General features: G+C 45.2%; 1 protein-coding gene across 2 annotated transcripts in view; it reads right to left on the reverse strand.

Moving 5' to 3' along the window:
* The window catches only part of METTL24 (methyltransferase like 24), a 96,865-nt gene extending 81,933 nt beyond the window's left edge, over positions 1 to 14,932 (reverse strand). Inside the window, exon 1 of one of the 2 annotated variants that reach the window (XM_030556117.1) lies at positions 14,144 to 14,932. In XM_030556117.1, the coding sequence (XP_030411977.1) occupies positions 14,144 to 14,479 (336 nt within the window). In that variant the 5' untranslated portion in view covers positions 14,480 to 14,932. Of the gene's footprint in view, positions 1 to 12,876; positions 13,012 to 14,143 lie in introns of those variants that run through there. The other variant, XM_030556119.1, reaches the window with a different exon arrangement.
* Positions 14,933 to 15,548: the final 616 nt, after the last annotated feature.

Raw genomic sequence — 15,548 nt, forward strand, 5'->3', positions numbered from 1 at the left:
GCTTTGAGCAGGGGATTGGACTAGATGATCTCTTGAGGTCCCTTCCAACCCTAATAATCTATGATAAGAGTGGATTCAAAATTACAGATTAATACAATCTGTTACCCCCAGGGCCTTCAGCTCATTTATACAGCTGGCTTACATTATTCTAATAAATTATCTTACTCAGAAAAAGGCCAGCAAGTCATCCAATCACATTCTATATAAAGAAACTACCATAAATGTCAGAATGAATGATTTAATAGATTCTAAAATAATCTACAACACTGTCAAAATTATAAATCAAACCTTGTTCTTTTTCAATTGTTCTACTAAACTTCATTATCTGTTTTACTTCAGATTTTAACTCATTGGAAGGATTCTAGGTGCTTTTATAATAAGTGGCTGCAACATGATGCATATCTACTCAAGTGTTTTACTGCTAGCTGATCATATGATTCACTGTCACCATACACTGGTGCAGAAAATTTAATGGACTATGCAGTATGAATGGAATTTCAAGCAGCATGAAGACTAATGTACAAGAGACTTACAGTACATAGTCTGAAAAATTAGTAATGGGACATAGAGACTCTCTCACCCATATGTCAACACTTGGAATCCAAACAAAGCCATTAGAGACAGGTAGTTATTACCATATGATGGTTGTTGGACAGTGTTTGTGAAAATAAATTGTTGTCCATGTCCATGTCACAACTTCAACTTTTTATGGCAGACTCAACAGTCTGAGGATTTGAGGGCTGATTCAACTTCCAATGAGGATATTGGATTTTAGTGGGCGTTGGAACTTGCCCTGAATACACGAGGCCTGAACTATTCTGACTCATAAAGGTGATTGCTCTGTAAGCAAGGTTGAGGTGAAGTGGCATAGGGAAGCTTGGCCTACAATTGACAAAGCTTTACCCATTTTTCACTCAGAGTGGTGAAGCACTGGAATGGGTTCCCTAGAGAGGTGGTGGAATCTCCTTCCTTAGAGGTTTTTAAGGTCAGGCTTGACAAAGCCCTAGCTGGAATGATTTAGTTGGTGTTTGTTCTGCTTTGAGCAGGGGGTTGGACTAGATGACCTCATGAGGTCCCTTCCAACCCCGATATTCTATGAAATAAGCTTTTATTGGCAAAGCTCTGTCAGCCAGGGATGACACCTCTGACCAACAGAGCTATGTTGACAAAATCCACTCTTTCCTGCTACTCCCCTCTAGGAAGTTATACAAAGGGAGTTTTTGAGTAGGACTGTAAAATTCAGGAGAGGTGGGATTCTGACCTCAGTGAAGCTGTTTCCAAGCTACTAATGCAACCTGCTGGTGGTATGTGGTCACTGGAGACACTGGATGCAGACTTGTACCATGTGTTCTCAGAAATATAACTTGTAAATATGAGCCATGTAACTGGGCCCAAAAAATAAAGACCAGTCTTTTACCACATGTGTGTCATTTTCATAACTAATACAGGTCACTACTCATAAGAGGAAAATCTTGCCTCTGTGGCAGAGGTGGTGCAGGTCTGCTGTGCAGGGAATCCACATACAGAGCCCTGCTCTCCGTAGAGCCCTTGCATAGAGACCTACACTGCAGTGGCTTTTGGAACAACAAAAAAAGAGGTGAGAGCAAAAAATCCACTGCAGTCGGAATCCTCTGGTCCTCCCCTACAGTAGGAATGCCTAGAGGGCACACAAGGCTAGTTCAGCCACTGGCTGTGGAACCATTCTGCAGATGGGAGAAAGGGAGCATTGTTCTCTCCCCACCCCCATGCATCTGCCCAGCTCAGCTTCTTGGGTTATGTGCTGCAACAAAAAATGGGTCATTATGTATTTCTCTTCTAACCTAGACACATAAAAACTGCATTTTGGATCAGACTAGTGGTCCATTCAAACCACTCTCCTGTCTCTGACGGCGTACAGAACCAGACACTTCAATAGGAGGTGAAACAATTACCATAATGAAAAATTATGGAATAACTAAATTTACCCATAGGGGAAGTTTCTGTCTAACCCCATCATTCAATGTTTGGTTATGCCCTTAAGCATGATGGCTTACATCTCTTATAAAAATATTTATGGCTACGTAGAACAATTTACTCCACAACCTGTGCATGTTGAAAAGAAATCTGGAGTATGCATTTGGAATATAAATATTTATACTATATTGCTGGATATAATTAAATCACAAAGCCTTAATGACTTTCTGAAAGACAATATTCCCCAGCTGCTTCCCAAAACCGTACGAAGGAAGAATCTTTTTCAGCTAATAGAAAACATTCAAGAATCAGGGTTATTGGGAGAACATTTACCTCATAACTTAACAAGTGACATCACTGTCAAACAATGTTACATTCACTCTTTATAGTCTATTAAACAAATGTTATTTCGCATTAATATAGAGAAAGGCCAGTATTTTTCTTGCATAGTTACTCTGAAAAGAATTAGTGTGCTTCTGTAATTTTTTGTTTGTTTTTTTACACAGATACAGATGCATCAATTTGATATCAGGTTTGACAGGTGCTCTTGGGATTTGATTGTTTGCTGTTGAAACATTAATAAAAGTACCTTATTTTATTCCAAACACAATGATCTCCCCCAGCCTGCTCTTTTAGTTTGACAATACAATATTTGAACAAAAACCAAGGCACTCATAGTTACCTCTCACATACCAATGGCCTGAAACCTATTTTACCTTGCTATGTAATCCTTTTGCACATCTTACATATTAAAGCAAGTTTTGGTTAAATCAGTACTTGGATGGGAGACCCGTTGTGACTATTAAGCCTATAAAATTACTAATGGTAAGCTCAAAAGTAAAAAGCAAGTGAAAGTTCATAAAATGTTACAATAACCTGTACTGAGTACTTAAAAATTAACCATAAAAAAATAAGTTAAGCCTGCGTTTTCAGATGTCTCTTTAATAACATTTACTTTTTTTTTTTTTTTTAAAGAATCCTTTAATTCCAAAGTCATTAGACAAAGGATTGGTCTGTGCTCACATTGTTAAGGCAACTGGTTGGCATTTTATTCTCAAGCCTCTGTAGGAAAGGAGGTAAAGAGGCCTTGGGGGATATTTTGCAGGGATAGGGATTCCAAGTGACCTTTCCCTGAATATTTGTGCAAATTGCTTGGTGATGGCAGCAATATCTGTCCAAGGCAGAAGACTGTGCCTTAGAAGAGTTTTAACCTAAGCTGTTAGAAGATAAGCTTGAGGATCTTTCATGCAGGGCCCCACATCTGTACCCCCGAGTTCAGATGGGGGGATATACCCTGACAGACTTTAAGGTCAGAAGGGACTATCATGATCATTTAGTCTAACCTCCTGCATTGCAGGCCACAGAATCTCACCCACCCACTCCTGCAATAGGCCCATATCCTCAGTGGATATGTTTACACAGCCGACGTTAAAGAGCTCGCCCAGCGCTGTAATAAAACCACCTCCGCTGTAGCACTATACACACCACCACTTTACAGAGCTGAAACTTGCATAGCTCAGGGGTGTGGTTTTTTTCCACACCGCTGAGCGAGAAAGTTGCAGCACTGTAAGTGGCAGTGTAGACAAGGCCAGAATTACTGAAGACCTCAAACCATGGTTTAAAGATTCAAGTTACAGAGAATCCACTAATTACACTAGTTTAAATCTGCAAGTGATCATTGCCCCATGCTGCAGAAGAAGGCAGAAAACCCCATAGTCTCTGCCAATCTAACCTGAGGGAAGATTCCTTCCTGACAGCAAGATAAAAGGAGAAGACCAGACCGAAAGACTTTCTTCCAGGAAGAAGGCCAACTGGCTTTGCTCTTGTTCAAAGAGTTTTGTTTTTCAATTGTAAGTTGTGAAAAATCATCATGACATCCTGTCCTCAGCCCATCAGAAAACTAATTGTCTGTACCACAGAGACACATAAGATCCAGTTTTGCCACCCCTTCCTTGTTCTGTTACAAATAGGGGGGCAGACAGTTTCCTCTTATATTCTCTCTCTCAGCTTTTCATCAAACCCTGAAATCAAATGCACTGCATTAGCACAGTGAGATGAGATGGTCTAACGGGGGCGGACTCACCACTGCAGCACCTCCTGCTGTCATCCTGGGAATGAGCTCTTTCACAGCCTTGGAGCACCCTCTGTAGGCCCCTATGTCCCTCCTGGACTCCAGTGCCCCTTTCCACTGGGGTTCTGCCCCTTACAGTACCCCCCAAGTCTCAGTGGGTCTCCCCTCCCCAGGGAACCTCCACCCACCTATCCCCACCTTGCCTCAGTCTTGGCTACTGCCAGTCCCATCTAGCCCCGTTCACTGGGGCAGACTGCAGTATGATTGCCATTCATCACTGGCAAAGACGGTTTGGGCCTGCTGCTTCTGCCTACCCATAGGCTGCCCTCTGCAACCCCAGTACCTTTTGGCCTTGCACTAAGCCCGGGGGGGGGGGGGGGAAATGTGCTCCAGGCTAAAGTTCCCCAGCCCTGTTCCACCCTAGGTACCCAGATACATTCCCCCTAAAGGCCTGGCTCATAGCCCTTTTATAAGGGCCAGCTGTGCTCTGTTTGGGGCATGGCCCCAGCTGAGGCTGCTTCTCCAATCACAGCCCTCTCCTGGGCTGTTCTAAGCCCTTGAAGGTGGGAGTGGGGCAACCACTCCACTACAGATGGCCACAACATTGCCCTGTCTGAGGCATAAAAGACCCAACCAGATGATATCTCTGACTAGAAAGTGAACCAGGGTCCAAGCAACAGTTGACCGACCAGCCAAAGAATCCATTTGTGACTAACCAGCCATCCATTGTTCCAAAGACACCAACAAAAGCAGTATTTTTCCTGCCTTGTCTATCCTCTCTTTCTTCCACCTTGTGTCCATTTGTTACAAACAGGAGACATGAATACCCCTTACACATCAAGACTGAAAGTAAAATGAATCCTTTCCTTTTAATCAAAGAGAGGTAGTTCTGTAAATGAGAGACTGATATTTTGCCTCCAAAAGGGAGAGACTTAAAAATTTTAATTGTTCGTTTTGCATAATCACTCCATTTTAGTTTCTATCTTGTGTTTAATAAATAATCTTTCAAGTTTAAAATCAACATTTACGAGTGTTTGCCAAAAAAATCAAGTAAACCAGGGGTCAGCAACCTTTCAGAAGTGGCGTGCCGAGTCTTCATTTATTCAATCTAATTTAAGGTTTTGCGTGCCGGTAATACATTTTAATGTTTTTTAGAAGGTCTCTCTTTACAAGTCTACATATTATATAACTAAACTAGTGTTGTACTGTAAAATAAACAAGTTTTCAAAATGTTTAAGCCATTTCAATTAAATTAAAATGTTGATCTTACGCCGCCGGCCCGCTCAGCTCGCTGCTGGTCTGGGGTTCTGTTCACCTAGTCCGGGTGGGGCCTGCGGCTGGGACCCCAGCTGGGAAGAGTCTGGCAGCCAGAACTCCAGACCGGCAGCGGGCTCTGCGGTGCCAGCAGCTGGGACCCCAGACCAGCAGTGGACTGAGCCGCTCAGTCCACTGCTGCTCAGGGGTTCCATCCGCCGGCTCCTGCCAGCCGGGATCCCAGCTGCCAGACCCGCTCACCTCGCTGCCCGTCTGGGGTCCCAGCCCTGCCCACATACAGTGGGTACCTACCTTCTCCCTGGTTCTGGCCCATTCTCTTTCTCTCTCTGCACTGAGATGAGGGTGGGAGTGCACTGAGCAGAGGGCTGGGGGTGAAGGGTCTGGCCAGGAGCTAGAATGAGGGAGGGGGCTCAGGGTCGGGGCAGGAGGTTTGGGTGTGGGGGCACTTACCCGGGCAGCTCCTATTTGGTGTGAGGGGTGCAGGTGGGAATGTGAATGGGGGTGCAGGAGCTCCCATTTGGTGCTCAGGGTGGGGGTGAGGAGGGGGGGTGCAAGAGTCAGGGCAGAGGGCTGGGGGCATATGAGGGGGGTGCAGGTGTCAGGGTAGGGGGGCTGGGTATGTGTGGGGGTGCCAGAGTCAGGGCTGGGGTCATGGGGGGGTTGAAGGAGTCAACAGAGGGCTGGGTGGTAGAGGGCTCAGCATAGGGGCCCGGGGCATGTGGGGGGGTGTAGGGCTCAGGGTTGTGGCGGGCAGTCAGGGCTCAGGGCTGGGTGACTGTCCCCCCCTCAGAACCACCAAACATCCCCCCCTCCTCCTTCTTCTGACTACCCCCCTCCTGGGACCCCACCCTCTATCTAAGCCTCCTTGCTCCTTGTCCCCTGACTGCCCCCCTTGGACCATACCCCCTACCTGTCCCCTGATTGCCCCAACCCTTATCCACACCCCCGCACCCAAGACAGAAACCCCTGGATTCCCATGCCTATCTAACCACTCCCTGCCCCCTGACAGGACCCCCAGAACTCTGGACCTATACAACCCCCCACCCGCTCCCTGCCTGCCCCAACCCCTCTCCATACCCCTATCTCCTGACAGCCCTCCCAGAACTCCTGACTCATCTAACCCCCCCAGCTCCTTGTCCCCTGACCAACCCCTCCAGAGACCCCCCACCCTAACTGCCCCCTCAGGACCCTCCTTGCTCCTTGTCCCCTGACTGCCCTGACCTCTATCCACCACCACCTCCTAACAGACCACGGGACTTTCATGCCCCATCCACCCTCCCTGCTCCCTGTCCCCTGACTGCCCCCAACCTTATCCAACCCCCCCGGCCCCAGACCCTTACCATGAGGCTTCATGCTCATTTGGAACACGGCTGCCGCGCACAGCCCCGGCCCCCAGAGTGCTGCACACGTGGCGGCAGGGCTCCGGGTGAGAGGGGAGCATCCTTCCCTCCCCATGGAGCCAAATGCTGCCCCGCAGGAGCACGCAGCCCTGGCCCCCAGAGCACTGTGCATGGCAGCAGGGCTCCAGGGGAAGGGCCGGCAGCTTGCTTTGCTCGGTCCGGCGCTCCGGCCCAGGAGCGTGGACCCTGTGGCTTGCTGCATCGGCAGGATTTTTAATGGCACACTAGAGTCCCAGCAGGCTCCAGCAGGCCATTAAAAAAAAAAAAAAATCGGCTTGCGTTCTGTCTTTGGCACGCGTGCCATAGGTTGCCGACCCCTGGGCTAGACAGACAGATTAGGCTGACTTCAAGAGGATCAAGATTCCTATGTGTTAGCACTGGCTTGAACAGAAGGAGGAGCAGACCAATAATATGTAATAAATAATAATAATAATAATAATAATAATAATATCACCCAGATCTTGTATAGTGCTTTTCCATCAGTAGATCCAAAGTGTTTTACAAAGGAGGTCAGTATCATTATCCCCATTTTAGAGACAGGGAAACTTGAGGCGCAGAAAGATGTGACTTGTACAACTAATATCAGATTTAAAAAAACTGAAAGTAATTTAAAACCAATTTACACATAAATCAACTATGAAAAACTTTAATATCAAACACTTATGTTTAGCAGATTTATAGAATAGCTAAAAAGGATGCTTACCCATACACTCTAGACGGCCTGGACAAATTCTATAAAAACAAATCCAAAGGCTGGGAACATCTTTTTAAACAGAAACTTTTAGTTGAGTAATACAATTAAAAAGAATGAGAAAAATCATTTTAAACTTAGCCCAGCACATCATTGCTTACTTGATGAACTGTTAACCTATGAATTAGCTGTTTCCATATAATTTTGAAGAGACCATTTCACCATTTTACATTGTAATCAAAAATGCACAATTGAGTTCAGATTTTTAAAAAGATGAGATTGTCTCTGTTGATTTATAGAAACGAATGACTTCCTACTAGTAGCTCCATAAGCAAAACTGAGCAATCTAATAGACAACAGTGAAAACCAACTTTCTACCACCAAAAAAAGCACAATTTAAACATAATGACCTTCTAAAAATAAATTTAAAAATTGTGCTTTGTTTGTTTTAAGCAAGGATACTATACAGCTCAGAACATTATCTACAGGCATCTTTAATTCTAGCCAAAATGCAGATGGACCTATCCAACAAAATCTAATTCTTAGTTCTATCATCATATTGACCTCCCCACCTTCATTAACATAGCAAGGGTAATTTTTAGCTACTTATTGGATTTTAAATCCTGTATCCCAAAACTGGAGCTAAGAGGGTGAGTAATGTATGGGTGTGTATGTCTTGCCAAAAGTCATTGAAGAGTAAAGGTGTATACAGTATATATAAAAATAAACTCTGTTTTTTAATCTGTACCATATGTTAATTTGTCATTGTTTGGCAATGTTTTTAAACATATTTAGGAACTTTATTTATATTATTTTAATCAACACAAATAGTTGTGTGGAAAAATGCAGTGATGGGGTTCCAGACTCTTCGTCATACCATAGCACATCACACCACTCCTCCTATTCTTTGGATAACAATTACAGTCTCTAAATGCCAAGTTTGGGAAGATATTACAGCAACATCTGGCCCCTTGGCAGACTCCATGAGCAATTGCATTGGTAACTCTGGAGTTTGGTAGATCTGTCACATGGTTAAGTTTCTAAAGAGCAGCCTTCCTTTCAGTTGGTATTATCCATACATGCATCTTACACTCTGGGGAATGTACTTACACCTGTACTCTTTTATGGTTAGGCTTGGCAGAATTTAGTTTTAATTTTTGTATCATTTTGATGTATATCATAAAAATAAAAAAAGCTTAACTTGTATCTATTTAAATTTCCACATTTGCAGGATATTATGGGAGGTCGACAATAATCAGTTAATGACAGTATTAACTGATTATTGTCGACCTCCCATAATATCCTGCAAATGTGGAAATTTAAATAGATTTGAGATTCAAAAAGTTAAAGCTGTATAACTGTTAAAACAAACTATCAAAATGCACAAAGTAAATATTCTTTACTCAAACTCTAATAAGTTTTCAAGCAGCATTTTTTCTTCTTTAGCCTATCTGTACATTTCAATCATCATAGATGGAAATATTTTTTCAGTGGTTTGTGTATGTACAGTAAAATCAATATTTACCGATAAAAATTAATCCTTCCAAATTTATTTAGGGTATAAACTTTCACGCTGTCTTTAGTGTCATTCTCCCCAATCTTACTGTTGTGCCACTGATCACAAAAAGCGTGCAATCACGCAATCTATTTCCTGGAATTGAAAAGATAGGAGTCATGGATAGATCTTAGACCTTCTCATCATCTTTTGGAATTTTTGTTCATTTGTTTCTAAGTAAAATCCCAGACAAATGCCCTGTAGTTCTGTTTATGAACAAACTCACATTATTATCAAGCACAAAAATATGAAGACAACTGTTTGTGAACATGACCCTTAAAAGTACTGATCATGTAAATTATTCTGCAGTGTTTCTGCCTAGGGCAACAAAAATGATGAAGGGGCTGGGGCACATGACTTATAAGGAGACGCTGAGGGAACTGGACTTATGTAGTCTGCAGAAGATAAGAGTGACGGGGGATTTGGTAGTGGCCTTCAATTACCTGAAGGTGGGTTCCAAAGAGGATGGAGCTAGGCTGTTCTCAGTAGTGCCAGGTGACAGAACAAGAAGCAATGGTCTCAAGTTGCAGTGAGGGAGGTCTAGGTTGGATATTAGGAAACACTATTTCACTAAGAGGGCAGTGAAGCACTGGAATGGGTTACCTAGTGTCATAACCTATTCCCAGATTTGGACCTTAGCGTCCAAAATCTGGGGGTTAGCATGAAAACCTCCAAGCTTAGTTACCAGCTTGGACCTGGTAAAGCTGCCACCACTCAAAAAATTAAAGTGTTTTGGGGCACTCTGGTCCCCCCAAAAACCTTCCCTGGGGACCCCAAGACCCAAATTCCTTGAGTCTCACAACAAAGAGGAATAAACCATTTCCCTTCCCTTCTCCCTTCCAGGTGTTCCCTCCCTGGGTTCCTGGAGAGATACACAGAAGCAAGCTCCGTGAATCTAAACAGAGGGATTCCACCCTCTCCGTTTCCAGTCCTGGAAAACACAAGTATTTCCCTCTTCACCCAGAGGGTATGCAAAGTCAGGCTTGTAAATCTAACACACACAGATTTCCCCCTGACTTCTTCCTCCCACCAATTCCCTGGTGAGCTACAGACTCAATTCCCTGGAGTTCCCCACTAAAGAAAAACTCCAACAGGTCTTAAAAAAGAAAGCTTTATATAAAAAGAAAGAAAATACATAAAAATGGTCTCTCTGTATTAAGGTGACAAATACAGGGTCAATTGCTTAAAAGAAATATGAATAAACAGCCTTATTCAAAAAGAATACAATTCAAAACACTCCAGCAACTACACATACGTAAATACAAAATAAAAACCCTATAAATCACTATCTTATCTTTTGTACTTACAGCTGGGAAACAGAAGATTAGAAAACTTGGAGATAGAGAGAGATCACTCTCATAGCCGAGAGGTCAGACGCCAGACAAAGGACAAAGAACTCAGACACAAACTTCCCTCCACCCAGATTTGAAAAAGTCTTGTTTCCTGATTGGTCCTCTGGCCAGGTGTTTCAGGTTACTCCTTTCCAGGTAAAAGAACATTAACCCTTAGCTATCTGTTTATGACATCTAGGGAGGTGATGAAATCTCCATCCTCAAAGGTTTTTAAGGCCCGGCATGACAAAGCCCTGGCTGAGATGATTTAGTTGGGATTGGTCCTGCTTTGAGCAGGAGATTGGACTAGATGACCTCCTGAGGTCTCTTCCAACACTAGTCTTCTATGAGTCTATGTAAATTGTTTAATAGGCAGCAGAGTAGGCTATCCCCCAACACCTATGGAAAAATTCTATTCAGTAATCTTTTGCTGCACTGTTTGTAGATCATAAATTGTAATCTACTCCAAAAGAAATATTTACACAGTACACTATCCAGTTAAAGGTCTTAACCTTGCCAAGGATCAGAAGGAGGTTGTAGACATGCAGAGGACACATGGCATGCGGGCTGGTAAAATCCACAGTGAAATCCATCCATCCTGGTGGATCCTGGGAGATTGTATAGAGATCCAGTCCCCAGCCTTGCTACACTATACACAGGTGAACAGGGCTTGTTCACCCTATTCACCTGTGTATAGTGTAAGCCAGTAGTTTTCAAACTCTGGGTCGTGACCCAGTACTGGGTAAGGTACTGGGTCATGGCGGCTCTGGTCAGCAACGCCGACCGGGCCATTAAAAGTCCTGTTGGCGGTGCTGCTCAGCTAACGCAGGCTAGTTCCTACTTTATTTTTTCCTTACTAAAATGACAAACATTTCAGAACTAGTTAACATCTGTGTAAGTACTACTTAATTAATAGGCAATGGTTACATGTGTCCCATTAAGGCCTAGCTTACATATAAATTTTGTACATGTAACTATAGTATTTATAATTATTTCAGTTAGGGCTGTGATTTTTTAACCAAAATAGTTATACTGATACAAATCCCTAGGCCTTGCCTTCACTAGGGACTAAAGATGTGTTCTTTATTTGAACTAGCTATCTGAAGTTAACTAACTCAATGTAAAATCCTAGTGAATACAATGTAATTTGTCATTTCAACATGTGTTAGCAGATCAAGTTAAAGACTAAGCTCCTCTATAGTCTTTAACTCAGCCTATTAACTCATGTAAAGACTACAAACTGCCTTGTTTTCAATAGGATTTTACATGCCTAGTGAAGACATAGCTTGTATGTTATACTAATACAAAGATGCCTTATCCCAATAGTGCTTATTCTCCTTCCCATATAAGAATAAACTATGCCAGTATGTGAGAAACAAGATGAGTGAGGTAATATCTTTTACTGGATCAGCTTCACTTGGCGGAAGGGACAAGCTTTTGAGATTCATAGAGCTCTTTCTTAGGTCGCCAACACAGGACCAACACAGCTACACCACCACTGCAAAAATGCTTATAATGGAATATCTGTATCCACACTATGGAGATTGTACCATCCCAATTTTGCCAGCACAGATAAAGCAGTACAACTTGTGCATATGTGGACAAGTCCTATGTGATTTTTTTGTTACTATTTTCCCTGACAGAGCCTCAGTCTTTACCATTCTCTCTCATTAGGTTAACTTGATTTCCTGAGAGTAGTCTCAGCAGAGGAAGTAGCATGATGAAGAGCATCCCAATAAATGAAGCATGCTGTACTTTAGGTAGATAATCATGAGGTCATTTCAGTGGATCAGTGATAGCGTGGACAAATACCATGAATGTAACAGCACAAACAGTTCTAATAGTCCTCCCACTACTGTGCCACAATGCAGCAAGGGCCTTTAAAAATCTTCCAGAAGACCCTACATCTGAGAGACATGCCAGAAATGGTTAGCCCTGAGAGCAGTGCAATTGTAATGGTTTAGAACAGCACTAATGTTGATGCATGGGGAAAACTGCAAAATTTTAAAGTATGCATCCATATTCCTAGAGTGGACATATCAAACTATTTATGCTTAAACCAATTCTATTGCACCAATTCAACTGGAAACAGTTCAGTTCCTTAATGCAGACATGGACCATGAACGTCAGTCACTTCACTTTAAAATGAATTTACAGCAACACAAAATAACAGCACTGTATCCCAAAGTGCCTGTGGTGTGAAGTGTCATCACAACTCAACACCAACACATACAGTGCCAACCTAAGTATTCAAAAGTCATGAGTCAGGCCTCTCAAAAATAATGAGACCGACTTAATTATAAATTGGAGCTCTTTTTATTTGTCTACTAACTTGTGAGCCTTTAAAAGGTACACTTAGGTTTTAAAGTTTTTACCTGAAACCACTAAGGCTAGAAATATACTCTTTTTTTTTTTTTTTTTTTGGGAGGGTGGGGAAGAGAGAGAGAGAAAAAGAGCTATGGATCTCCCATAATCAGGAGCTGGGGATTTAAGACAACACACCAAATATCACAACACTTGACAATAAAATTGCAAGAGCTGGCAACCATGCATACTGATGTAACATGATGCCAACATCACAACACATTAGAAAATCTCACAGTCATTATGTTGTGGCAAAATGTGCTGCTTCCATTTCCTTCCTTCCTGGATGTGGTGGGCAGAAGGGAAGAGGGAATTATCCCATTTCTCTGTCCTCTTCCCTGGCCTGCTAGAGTATGAAGAAAAGATCCTGGCAGTTCTACACTTCCCTCAAAAGGTACTTCTGTCTATACAGCAAACAAACAAAAACCCAAAGCAAGTGTGAGAGCCAAGGTGTAAAGATTTAAGCGCACTACAATGTTAACAGTTGCTGTGTAGATGCATTCAGGCTCAGGCTCTGAAACCCATTCCACTCTCCAGACTTCAGAGCCTGGGCCAGAATGTCTGCATGGCTATTTCAGCATCATAGCTACAGAGGTCAGATATGGAGCCAAACTTCCCCTCCAGAGCCGAAGAGGGTTTGGATTTGGCCCAAGGCTTGGAGGTTGTATCTCTAAAGCCCTGAACATTGAGGGCTTGAAGATCCAGACCTGGTGTCCTTGCTAGCCCTGGCTATCAAGCCCAGCTTGGGAAGGTCCCTCCCACACCTTGGCTGCAAGCAGATCAGCATGTGGGGACCATTTTGGCAGGACTATCACACATCACCCGCCAGCTCGGTGCCCGATCCTGTGCATGGCTCTGCCTGGGGTGGCCCGTACTCTTAGGGATAGGGTGACTATACAACCTGTTTTGGCCAGGATATTCCCTTTTTTAAGCCCTGTTCCGGCCATCTCGACTTTTTTGACAAATGTGGGCATTTGTCCCATTTGCTCTTGGCAACTTGATCAGTTGGCAAGAGCAAATGAGACAAATGTCCACTTTTTGCATGTGGTATGAAGGAATGTGTTGGGGGGGGGGTTCCAGCAGCGACGCCAGCCCCTTGTGGGGAAGGGGAGGCAAGACTCGTGCGGGGGGCAAGCAGTGACCCCAGCCTTGCACAGAGGACAGGGAGGATTCCAGCAACCCCAGCTGGGGTGGGGGAGACTCAGACAAGCGGCTCTGGCCAGTCTCATGTGGTGTCCCATTTTCCCTTTGGGAACTATGGTTACCCTACTGAGCACCGCCACTAGGCTCAGCACCAGCAGAGAGACTGGGGAGGTGGAGAGGGTCCCCGCATCAGATGTACGAGCCAAGCCCCGCAGGTACCAACCACCCATGCGGGCAGAGCCATTTGCAGGCGCCAGCCTTAGACCAGCTGGATTTTATAGCCCTTCAGCATGGGGAGGGGGTGTCCTGTTGTGATAGGGCGATGCCCGTGTCACGGCAGTGCCCCCGCCAGGGCCCTACCTTCCTGCGGCTGCTGCCCAGAGACTGCAGGGGGCAGCAGGTGGGCTCCGAGCTCCTCCTGCGGCTGCTTCTCAGGTAGGTCACCCGCCTCCTGCTGGGGGTCGCCGCCTCCGGCGCCAGGTGCGCCTCCGCTTGGTCCTTGCGGCTGCTGCGGGCAGGCCCTAGGCGCTGCTCGGTGTCCCGGGCGGGCAAAGCCCTGGCCGCATCTGCTCCCGCCTTCTCCGCCGGGGCGCAGGAGCGCCTCAGCCCCAGCTGCAGGCACAGGAAGACCGCGGCCGAAAGCAGGCAGAGGCGAAACGCGGAGCCCTTCCACAGCGGCTTCTCCTTGGGCATCATCCCCCGCTCACTGGGCGGGCGGGCCCCTGGGAACCGGAGCCTGGTGCCGCCGGCACAGCCCGTGGGCTGGGCGCGCGGCTGGCGGAGGGGCCCATGCGAGAGTCGGGGCGCTGGGAAAGGCAGGCGGCCAAGCCGCTCATTGACAAGGGGGGGCGCTCCCCCGGGGCCGAGCCGGAGCCCCGCCGCAGCCCGCCAGCACGGGCCAGCTGTGCATATTTGCGCGGACACCAACCACACCCAGCCTGACGCTCGCCTGGGTGGGGTTTGCTCCCCCCCGGGCTGGGGGTGTGACCTGGCTGAGGGGGAGCTCAGAGAGACCAGCTGCGTGCAGCGGGGGCCTGCCGCGTCTGCTCTGCTCGGCGTGCGCTTCTCCCTGGGGAGCCCCGAAAACGTGCTTCAGTCAACACCCAAATAGTTCGGTGCTCCCTTGTGACAGGAGCCAGCCTGAGCCTCCCTCTCAGCTCGCCGAGAGGCGTATCCCCGGGCAGAGGAGCGGCGTGACTAGTTTCTTCCCCCTCCCCATGATTTTAACTTTAGACCATCGCTGTGGTTATCTTGCCGCCAAACAGCAATTAGCCGTAATAGTTTTGTCATGTGTTTAAAGTGAAAGTAGAATATGTTTTGTCCGGGGCATGTGGAAGAATGAGGGGTTTGGTGGGGAATTGTACTAAACCAGGACGGTATTAAGCTGGGAAGAACATTTACAAGACCGTTTGTGTTGTCATTGATTTTTAAAATGCAAGATTCAAAGATGCATGATCCAGCCTCAGTCATATCAGAGATGGCTGGCAAGCAGCCAACCGTGTTAACTGCTGAAATGAAGCTGTGCTTACCAGAGATAGTAACTTACACTTATTACCACCAAAGCTAGCTGAGCAAAACAATTGCTAGTGAAATTCAACAAAATCCCTTTTGTCTTGGGGAAAGGGCAAAGCCAATCTAGATAGGAAAGAATGGTGTTGTGTAAACGAAGGGTAAATAACAAATGAAAAATATGTACATCTTGTATTATATCTGTCTCAGAAAGTAAAATTCTGAGGAAAAATTTTAATTGCCTCATTTCTATTCC

This window comes from Gopherus evgoodei, chromosome 3, assembly GCF_007399415.2.
Source record: "Gopherus evgoodei ecotype Sinaloan lineage chromosome 3, rGopEvg1_v1.p, whole genome shotgun sequence".
Taxonomy (NCBI): Eukaryota; Metazoa; Chordata; order Testudines; family Testudinidae; genus Gopherus; species Gopherus evgoodei.